The 11,256-nt window shown below is 37.6% G+C and overlaps 1 protein-coding gene across 2 annotated transcripts; it reads right to left on the reverse strand.

Annotated features, from left to right (window-relative positions):
* Nucleotides 1-756: 756 nt before the first annotated feature.
* On the reverse strand, nucleotides 757-6,099 carry Scg2 (secretogranin II). Of its 2 annotated transcripts, XM_051190546.1 has the most exons (3): nucleotides 5,876-6,099; nucleotides 2,082-3,048; nucleotides 757-1,961 (listed from the first exon to the last, which is right to left on the reverse strand). In XM_051190546.1, the coding sequence occupies exons 2-3, from the start codon at nucleotides 3,032-3,034 to the stop codon at nucleotides 1,172-1,174; spliced, it is 1,743 nt and encodes a 580-aa protein (XP_051046503.1). In that variant the 5' UTR covers nucleotides 3,035-3,048; nucleotides 5,876-6,099; the 3' UTR covers nucleotides 757-1,171. The 2 variants fall into 2 exon arrangements, with proteins under 2 accessions (XP_051046503.1, XP_051046502.1); XM_051190545.1 differs by having other exon boundaries at nucleotides 757-3,048; nucleotides 5,876-6,083.
* Between the last annotated feature and the right edge of the window lie 5,157 nt (nucleotides 6,100-11,256).

The following is an 11,256-nucleotide window of genomic DNA, read 5'->3' on the forward strand; positions in this document are numbered from 1 at the left end:
TTCAACAATTATATGCCATGGTCTGATCCACTAAAGCAGGAGACACAGAGCACACAATCTGACCTTCCCTGTGATGATTTACTTCTGCAGTCACCTTCATCTTTGGGGAATCAGTGTGGCCTGAGGATGTGCAGCCTGCTCCCAAATCTGTAGTCATTTCTGTTTGTCATGAACATAGCAACTGATTTTCCTTCCTCCTTCTCTCACTCTCTCCCTTTCTTCTTCCCTTGCCCCCACTCTATGGTCTTCTCTTCCCTCTTTCTCCATGTTCCTTCCTTCCTCCCTCCCTCTCTCCCTCCCTCCCTGTCTTTGTTCTTTCCTTCTCTTCTGTACCATCTCCCTCTTCCCTTTCTCCCCTCCTCTCTGTTTTCCTCTCTTACCTTTTCTTTCATTTTGATGTTGTTTATGGGTATGGAAGGTTTAATGTCTTTTATTTATGTAAATTAAGATAGTGTAAAGATTATACCCAAGGTGCTTATTTTGTTAATGAGGTATGTAGACAAAATATGAAGAAGCATAAGGCTGTTGGGGAAGGTTCACAGCATCCTGTAGGAAGAAAATATGATCGCATATGATGTTCATAATTTCTTACCTGGATTGCTTGTAACAGTAATAATTTTATCCTTTGGCTTCATGCTGCTTGGTCCAAAGTACTTGTCTCTGGTTTTCCAGAATGAAAAGTCCAAAGATTCCGGAAATAACATTTATTAATAAACAATAAAACACACAATAGAAAAGGCCTTATAAGTAAAACTATATATTTATAATGCTTTATTGGTTTTTCTCCAGAACTCCACAAAACACTGCAGACAGTAACAAAATAATTCAATAAATGTTAAAAACTTCCAAGATAATTATAGGACACTCTTTATCATATGTAAGCATCATCAATGTCATGACCATTAGATACACTATTCAACACAATCATAGATATCTTTCTTGAATAAAGGACATACATCTTTAATCTGAGAATCATAACATTTACACATATCCATACACAAGGTAACAAATCAGAGTAAGTGAAGCAGATCCCAAAATGACCTGGAGTCATCTGCCTGTACATCACTTAAAGATATTACAGTGTTAACAAGATAGAGGTCAACACACTGAAGAGAAATGTAGGGAGTTCACTTGGGGGAAAGAAGGAAAATTGGGCAATAGTTGAAGCTGTTTACATGTTTTCCATGGCCCGCTTGGCAAGATGCTCCCTCCCCTGCTCAGCCTTTTCTTGGGTGAGATACTCCAGCACTTTCATGAGCATATCTTCATCCAAATACTGCCTGTTTAGGGTGTCATCATTCTTCAAGGATCCTGCAGGAAGCCTTTTGCTCACCGTGGTCAGTTTCTCAGTTTCCTGGGAGCTTCCTTGACCCAGATGTTCCTTGATGGCCTGTTCCAGTTGCTCTTCTTCCTGAAGTTCATCTTCCGAGGAGCCTGGGCTGGGCACTCTCTTCAGCTGGTTGGAATTCATGAGCTCAGGGTACTTAACTAGCATTCTGGCCAAGTACTCTCCAAGTTCTTGGTCCTTGTCATTTATCAGATTTTCATAGGGTGCCTGTCTGCTTTCAACATCTGGCATCCAGGGTGCTTTGGGAATCTGGTTGGCTCTAGCTTTCCCAGGACCATAGGGGAGCCTTAGCAGAGCCTTGTCTCGACTATATTGATTGGGGAAGTATGGGGGCTTCTGATTTGCTGAATTTTCCATCCCTAAGAGATTTAAAATGTCCTCAATACTGAACCCCTCAGGCAAGGCCTCTATCATACCACGACCAGATGCCTTGGGATACCCACCCTTGGAAAGCAGCTTACTCTGAAACATGTCGGAATGGTCTATGTCAGCCTCTGGGATGTCATCTAGGTCAACAGGAAGCTCCAGATCCTGCTCCGGCTCCACCAAGCCATTTGGCTTCTCTCCAGCTCTGAGCATCTCAATTAAGTCTTCAGGGGGTATCTGCAAATTCCTGGAGATTTCAATCAGCTGGTAAATAGACTGATCATCAAGTGGTTTCTCAAGAAGCCTGGCTTCCCTGTCCCCATTTTGCCCATTCTGTGACCTCCCACTACCCACAGCATTCACTAACCTTCTCAAGTAGGTGATGACTTTGGAGGCATCCTCTGAGAGTTGGTCTTTACTCTCTTTCCGGTTATCTTCATCCTGGAGCCCCAACTGCCCTGAACGTTTCATTTCTTCATTGATCTGTTCATTTTTCTCTGTGTTCTCTTTGCTGTCTCTCACCTCTTCCTGGGTTTGAGTCTCTATTTTCTCCTCTATGGGGCTCCAGTCTTCTCCCCCCACAACATCTTCATAGGCAATGTTGTTGGTCTTGTACACATCATCTTCATCATCTGTGTAGAGCTTTTGTTCCTCATCGACCCTCTCACGCTTCTGGTTGTTTGGCCCTGTAAGTTTCCCCAGCTCTTGGAACACAGACTCCAGGGTTGCAAGACTTTGGGGCGTGTATTGTTCTTCCACTATTTCATTTGTGCGTTTGAAGGGGTTTTCTCTGGAATTCTCTTCATACATAAGAGGGAACCGCATGTGCTTGAGTTTCCTCTCTGGCCACTGTTGAGTCTCATAGTCATCTGCCATGTCCACTGGGAAGTTCTTCTCCAGATTTAAGGCAAATGGCTTATTTTCTTTGGGGGTAGACTGTGCTTCATTTTCAGCCTGCCTCAAAGCCTCCAGTATTATCCTCATCCACTCGTCTTCACTCAGTCCATCCCTTGAGCTCTCAGCCAAGTGACTTTCTTCACTGTTTTCTTTGAGTTGAAAAGGAACAGAGATGCCTTGGTAGGGATTGTAGTCTGGGCTGCTTTCTTCTCTGTGAGCTTGTTGCCTGAGCTTTTCTATGTACTCCAAAGCTCTGATCATTTCAGGACTAGGAAACTTTTGGACATTCTCCAATCTGAGGTCTGGTTCTTTCTGAAGCAGCTGGTTTCTCTGGAAGGAAGCTGCTCCGGCTCCAGAGAGGAGGAAAATGAAGTGGACAAGAAGCAGAAGTGCTCCGGATTGGAGGGTCTTAGCTTCTGCCATGTCTGAAAGATTTCCTTAAAGCAGAGAAAACTCGAATTAGCTCAAGTGATACAAGACATGATGAGAAGAAAAGGAAAGGGGGAATAAAGAAGTACTTTTGTGGTATGCCTAGGAGAACTATTTAAATTTCATGACTTTTTCCTATATGATCCTCACAAGCTAACCATAGGAATCTATAGGATAATGGGTAGTCATTTGTATCAGCCTTGTCTGGTATTCTCTCGGGGAGGGGGGTTTCTCAAATTTTGTGTCTCTCATTTACAAACTAGTAGTTTGGCTTTTTAAAACCATGTTTGTGTTCAATAAAACAAGACTTTTTAAAATATTGTAATGACTTCAGACAACATTCTATTAAAATCAATCACAAAATAATTTCTTGTGATACATGCACATATACATATAATTAAGCCCATAAGGTTTTGTCAAAATAATAGCTCTTTTGATTTATTCTCTGAATTAGCCATCCAATTTTGTTTTAGAAATGTAGCAGCTATGTATAATGATGTAATACAATATATTAGTGCCAATAACACTGAGTACCTTGTACATGAGGCCTGGTCAACTCACCAAGCAATAACTTCAGCAGTTAGTTAAAAAACCCTAAAACCAGGGTCCTCCCTGGTATCAGCTAGTATGCTAAACCAAGGAAGATTTTTGTGGAAGCCTGCTAAAATAATAACCTATACTGTTTTTAATTTTTCTCTATGCTCCAATCTTTTAATAATTGTATTATGGCTGGCTTGCAAAATGCAATTATGGTTATTTTTTTATCTTCCCTCTAGTGTATAGTAAATAAACAGATGCTACAGAGAGAACATAAGTTTACTTAACTAGTCTATTTCTAAGCTTGTGAGTGCTCAGATTCAGTTTGTCTTATGTCTGTGTCTATTTTGGTAGGGACCTGTGAAATCTTAAGTGACTCACACTGTTAGAAAAAACTTAAAATAACCACTATGTAGCTCCCAATTTAGATAAACACAGACAATGTGTTGAATTCTTCCTACTTAAAAAAATCTTCATTCATTTTTTTTTCTCCAATACTGTAAAGATCTCACAGATGGATTAGTAAGAGGAATCACTTGTACATTTCCTGTTTGGCAGTGCTGATATTGGAGAAGCTATTTCAATCCTTACAAATTCTCTTATAAACAAATGTTATGTAAATAAGTTTATAAGTTTATTCATGATTCCAATGTATCATGCTTTTGTGATAGATAAGCAAAGTTATATGAACACAATTTTCTGTTAGATTAGATGTCAAAATACTGCTTAGCAGATCTTACTGATAATGAATGTTATAATTTTTTTTACACCTGTCAAGTGGTTGAAAGTATAGAAACTTCCTTAGCATAGATATATAGACTGATTAAAGTTACCACTAAGTGGGTTATTTAAGTATACAGAGAATCTTTCAAAGTAAATAAGTGGTTACTTCAAATAATTTTATTTAAAATTCTGAGTAATATAATGAACTTTAAGTGATGGTACTAGCTATATTTCAGATTGATTTAGCTTTGACAATTTTCACCATCATCATTTTAAATGTAATCTTGGAAACGATATTGAGTGGATTTGCTTTGGAAACCATTATCTTGACATATCCTTAACACATCTTAACATATAGATTATGTGATTATCTGTAAAACCTTTACTTTGGAGGGAGGTTTTTCTGTAGAATTAGAGCAGAATGCCAGCTGGTTACAGTTTGAACCTCAGCCTGAGAAGCATGGGCATTTCATCACTGAATTCAGGTTTACTTTTACACCGTGATTGCATTTAAAACTCAAGAGACTTCATTTTCCCAGAAGCATCTCTTGTGAGAAGCAAAGATGGATTTAATAGTTCTAATATCATATATAGTATTTGGTTTAGATTTTAATTTTCTGAAATCCAAATGGTAGGAACATTGTTTCTCCCTGAGCAGCTGTTATTGGATCCTCTCACGGGGGGAAAAAAATATCTTTCTGATAAAATCAGCTGGGAGCATTGACACGGAGGCACCAACATATGTGAATATATCTAATCCAAACAACTCAGCCAGTTAGGATAAACAAGAATAAATTTGTTTCAATCAATCTCTTCAGCCAAGTAGCATCAGCTTTAGGCACCAAAGCCCAGTAATTACAATCACAGTCTATACAGCTCTATATGTTCTCTTTCTTAGATTCAAAGTTATCAGCTCTGTATTCATAGAACCTTTCCTCCAAGATAATACTTCACCTTTGAAAATGGAAGAAATCAATGTTCAAAATCATTCTAGGCTACTTTCTCAGGACTATAAAATTAGTTCATATTAGCATAATCTCTTCTGGAATATATCAGTTCACAATATAATTAATAGTAAATTCAGAGTTCCCATAAGATGAATACCAAAGAAAAAATACAAATACGAATTGTTTGCAATGTCACTTATTGGTTAATGGCATTTTGATCCTTATAAACTAACCATGAGGAATATTAAGCATATAAATTATATTTCTGATTCTGTATCTGACTCTTGGGAGAAAAACAACACGTTAAGAAAAGAATCAAACAAAATATCTTGGTTAACTTTACATTAATTGGCATGTTGACATTAAATCCTTAACTTTTCCACTCTCCTTGCATACAGTTTTTCTCAGTAACATTATAGTTAATGAATATTTTCCCAGCAATCCTGTAAATCACAGACTCTCATTTATGCGTGCATATTGAGTATCCTTGCCTGAAAAGCAGCAGGTTGCCCTTCAGTCATTCTATCAATATAATCTTGCCAAACAGTCTTTTTCCTCAAATCTGGGAAACCAAAGGAGGAAATGCAATTGAGAACTTTCCAGTAAATTGAAGAGAAAGGAGTCTTACCTCAGTCTTAGAAGGTGTGGATGGCTCCAAGGGCGCTCCTCTACTGCTGGGTGAGGTCTCGGGCAGTTTCAGCACCGGACAGCTCCTCTGCTTATAGCGAGCCTGGGCGCCTGACTCCGCATTCCACGCTGACGTCACCGGCTCAGCCTCAAACCCCAGTGCAGGCAAGCATTTTCAAAGAATCCGAGAGAAAATAATCACTTTAGATATATTTTTTTTTAAGCGTTGCATGCTTACGCCACCTGTCTTATGTAGCAAAAACTACACTTCTTTTTTCTTCTGCTTTTATCAGCTTCGAGGCTCGAAATAAAATGTTCAGCATAAATTGCCTCAGATAGGAGAAATCTGTCAGCTAGACATGACTAATTGCAAAGCCATTTCGTTTCTGCTTTCACGCCTTGTTTAGAAAGGTTTCTTGTGATTGTTGCCATGTTATTGTCATAAGACTTTTACAGATAATGACTATCCTTTTATTCTTCCCCATAAAGAAATGCATTCTCATTTCCTGGTGCAGCCACGATGAACAAAACAGTGAGAATATGAAAAACCGTATTTCATGCCATGACTTCAGGCAGCATTCTTTTAAAACTCTTTTTTGTTTGAACAAAAAAGATGAGATGCTTATTTTTTATATAAGAATCAATGCAAATACCCTCAGCACAGTGTTTGAAAGGTGCATTCATAGATGTTCAACAGTTGATACTTTGGTATGAGTCCATACAAATCTTTAGCAATACCTGGTGTTGCAAGGAGTGGCTTAGAAATTATGAGCTCAAGAAAAATGTGTCTGTTTACCAGGAAGGGGGAAAGGCATTTTGTTTTCCACTATCAGAGGAAAAAAAAAATTGATATGCATATGACTAGAACCCTCTTGTCATCAAGATGATATAGTACCACAAAAGCATTTTTGTTTGTTTGTTTGTTTTTTGGTTGAATAAGTTGAGTTGAATACCTTTAATGAGACCAATCCAAAGAATAATATAGGAGTTAGCTCACAGCCTCTTAGATTTATAATTCACAGCCATGGTTGTGCTTTGCCATAAAACCGATTATGTACTTTAATAATTCGTACAAGTCTACAATTTTAACTTTATTTTATTAAAGATGTGAGTCCTCCAACCCTCTATATATTGAAATATATTTTGAGAGCATGAAAGAATCTTGTTGTGTGAGGTCCTTTAAAGGTTTCTGCTGGCTGAACAATCACATTCTGAATTTATCTACCCACTTTTGCTTATGAGGTGCCAGATATATTGTGAACTACTGGGGATAGAAAAATAAATATAGCTTTCCGGCTATAAGAAGACTTTAGTCGACAGGAGAATGAAAGATAGATTGCTTAAATGTACATGGGAAAGCTCAAAGAGAAGTTTTGCCAGCAGATTAGAAGGTTTTGTAGTATACTAATTGACTATGTTTGGTGAAGTGAGATGAGGAAAGTCTACCAAATAGGCCTAAGCTGATCCCTTATTTTCGGGTATGTAAGACTTTTTACTACACTAGATAAGTCAAAGCACTGTTGAATTGTTCAAATCTTGTAAATTTAAAATAAATACTGAAATAGTTAAAACCTTATGAAGTTAAAAAAAAAAAAAAAGCTCACAGAAGGTGGTACTCACTAATCCCTATTTACTCGAGGAACGATGTTTAATTTTTCCTATCTGATGAGTGACCATCACATATGGATTCACAAGGAACTCACAAGTATATTCTAGAGTTACACAGTCAATGTACTGATATATTTAAGTTTCACAATGAGTTTTTAGAGCATGGTCAAGTACTAGGTTGAGGAGAGTTGAGTACACAGGACTTGCTTATCAAGGCAACATTTTAGTGACATCAGATCATTTGCTTGTATCTTAGCTTTATACATACATGATATTCTCCAAGTCTTAACAAAGACCTGGATAGTCAATATGGGTTTCCACCTAATTTTTTGTCTGGCAGTTCTCTATGATTAGTTGAATTCACCAGTATCAACACAATCTTAGAGAATTCCACATGGTTAGTTATGCTTAAAGGTCGAGTTGATTCAGTAGAGGTCTGAAAACCCATCCAGAAAGTCACTCTTGTCCGGATTAATTTACTCATATACTTTAGAACTTGTTGAGCAAAGACCAAAACTCATGCTCTTTCAGAGACAGCCTCTTACCTACAAATGTCTTTAATAATCAAAAAGACAGGTTCAGTTGAGATGGCTCAGTAAAATGCTTGCTATTCAAGTATGAAGACCCGAGTTCAATCTGTTGCATTCATGTAAGAGCCAGGTACAAGGCATAAAACTCCAATCCCCAGAACTGGGAAAGTAGAGACAAATAGACTCCTGGAACTTGTGGGGCAGCCAGCTTGCTAGGTCATCACGCTCCATATTCAGTGGGGAAAAAGAAGTAGAGTGCAACTGAGGAAGAAACCCAGTGTGAACCTCTGACTGCTATACACACGAATACATATGCAATCACAAGGGCATACGTGTGTGCACAGGAAAACAATCCACAGTGCATGCAAAACTTTATCCAAGTGCTCAAGAAGTGAGATATCATGCCATGTGTAGGTTATTGCGATGGACTAGTTCCATCAGGGTTAACATCTAGAGAGAGCCATTGTATAGTTAACTGAGCTCCCCTAACTTATGATGCTAATGATAGATCCCTTTTTAAAATCTTTTTTTCTTTTTAATTTTATGTGGATGTGTGTTTTGTTTGCCTCTGTGCAATGTGTCCATGCAATGCCTGAAGAATCCAGAAGAGGGCATCAGATGCCCTGGAACTAGAGTCACAGACAGCTCTGAGTTGCCATGTGGGTGCTGGGAATTGAACCAGGGTCCTATAGAAGAACAGCCAATGCTATTAACCACTGAGCCATCTCTCCAGCCCTCCATAGATCCCTTTTTCCTTTTTTACTGGGATCCATTTCATCCTCTGCATCATACTTTGAGCCTAGTTTAACCTTCCTAAAAACTACAACAGATAAATACTTATTTTACAAATTAAGAAGTTAATGTTCATAAATAAATAAAAGGCCCATGATTTCCCAGCTCATAATTTGTAAAAGTAAGCTTTAAACCTAGACTTTTCCATTAAGTGTGTCCTCAATAAAGATTATGATTTGGGCACTGGGCTAGGTGATATCAGCAGGGGAATAAATATGTCATTAGAGACCCAAGACTAAAATGTATTTACTTGGAGGGAAATTCTCAAGGACTATCTGGTTACTGCTGAGATAACATAGCTTGAACTGCTATCCAAAGCAGCACAAAGTCAATGCAATAACTAACATTGGATTAGCTCTACTGATGTGGTTAAAAAAAAAAAATACTATCTCCTAAGCAACAGGATACTTATGAATTTTGGGAAATGCTGTTCACCAGCTGGTTTTCTTTTTAATAGTTTCTTCGGTGTGTTACATTTAACCTTCTCTAAGTTGTGAAATTTTTCCCCAGTACTTACTGGTTTCTAAATGGAGATATTCCCCATGAGAAATCTCTTTAGAGAAAGAGTTAAAACTGAATAATATGTAGAAAGCAACCTTTTTATGGATGGGAAATATTTGAGCACATGTAAAGCACTAAAAATAACCTAGACATATCTTATACCACTGAGCCTAAGAGAAGAACATTCCAAACATTCCTTACAAAATTTTAATTTTTAGTTCAGTCTGAGTTTCCAATTATCATAGCCTCAAGAAAGGAATCTCTGTATCATAAACATTTTTAACATAATTATGCATTATGTAAGATAATGGTTTTTACTAAATTAGCTCACAGCCGCACCATGGTGCCACTAAATTCAAGCTAATCATTCACAATTTAGCTAATTAGAAACACCAACTTATTTCTGTCAACAGAATTTCTTTACATTTTGGTCACTTAATTGTGATATTGAATTTCATATTCATCTAGACCAAGATTTTGATTTTCCTATCATTTTGACTAGCAATCCCCTACCTTAGAAATCATTCGACATACTTCATTGCATTTCTCATTTCATTTCAATTTATATGAAAGCAATTAAGATCTTGGAAGCCAATGTGTCTTTTAAGTCCTCATTCCCTAAGTCCTTCTTCCCTACTCTATTTCCTTCCTTGGTCTTCTGCCTCTTAAAAGGGATGCCTCTAGGACTCGAGTCCCATTGATAATACCATGAGTTAAGGCCCTCCTAAAATTTCCAGGCTATGAATGGTAGAAGAGGGATGAGCCTTCCAGGCCCCAACTGTGTTTCATTACTTATTCTCACCTCTCTGGCTCCTTCTGACTTCTTTATTTTTTCACCTACAGAAGTACTTGTGTACTGCTCATGTTTTGCTTCCAGAATTTATCTGAACTTCATTTAGGAATTTTATGTTCATTTTTTAAGCTAATGTTCCTGTCATAAGATAGAGGGTTTTTTTTTTTTTTAGAAAAAAAAATAACTCACTATAAATGAATGATAAGGAACTGGAGAGATGGCTCAGCAGTTAAGAATGCATACTATTCTTGAAGAAGACCCAATACCCATATCAGATGGTTCACATGTGCCTGTAGCTCCAACTCCAGAGGAACTGACACCCTCTTCCAGCCTCTGTGGGCTTATGAGCTCATGTGCACACACCCACACAGAGACGCATGCACATAATTAAAGATAAAACTTTAAAAAATACCAGTGAAGTATATTTCTATCTCCCTTTAAAGGCCATGGCCCATCAAATTTATATTTAGAGAGTATACAAAACCAGAAACAGTATGTTTTTGTTTAATTTAATTACTCTACAGAAATTTCACAGATAAAATCCAAACACTTCTGAGAGATGTAATCTCTGTGTTTCACTGTACCTCTGTGCCTAGCCCTGAGCCTTGGATATAAATGCTGGCCAAAAGTAGAATGTTTAGTTGAAGTCAGGTTTTCTCATTTCTCCTGCCAAAGCTTCATACAGTTTCTCTTGGAAGTTTTTAATGCTCTCAAAGTGTCTTTATACAAATGAACTGACTTTATTCATCTAAGCTGCAAGTGATGCTAGCAAATCAAATTTAGACTATTTTTTCTTAAAAGGCAATTCTTCTCACTAAACTACATTTGTCTACACTTTCCCTTATTTGGCAAAATGTTTTTCTAGTAGTTGAGTTGGGAATTGAACAAACAAGTCAAATGAGTCCCTTCTTAGCATTTCTCTTTGTAATTTTGGTACTCACTTGTCAGTTTACCACCTTATGGGTGGCTCTAGTTGAAGTCAGCATCATTTCCCACTTCCTTTTCTCCACCTGAATGTTTTTCTTTGTGTGATAAGCCGTGGTACAATGACCTTGCAATTGTCTTTTAAGGCATTAAAATGTGTCTTCCTCATACACCATCAATGATAACTTTGAAAGCCTAACAAAGCCAGGGTTTCCTCTCCATTGACTTTGGATT

The sequence above is a fragment of the Phodopus roborovskii genome, unplaced genomic scaffold (assembly GCF_943737965.1).
Source record: "Phodopus roborovskii unplaced genomic scaffold, PHOROB, whole genome shotgun sequence".
Taxonomy (NCBI): Eukaryota; Metazoa; Chordata; class Mammalia; order Rodentia; family Cricetidae; genus Phodopus; species Phodopus roborovskii.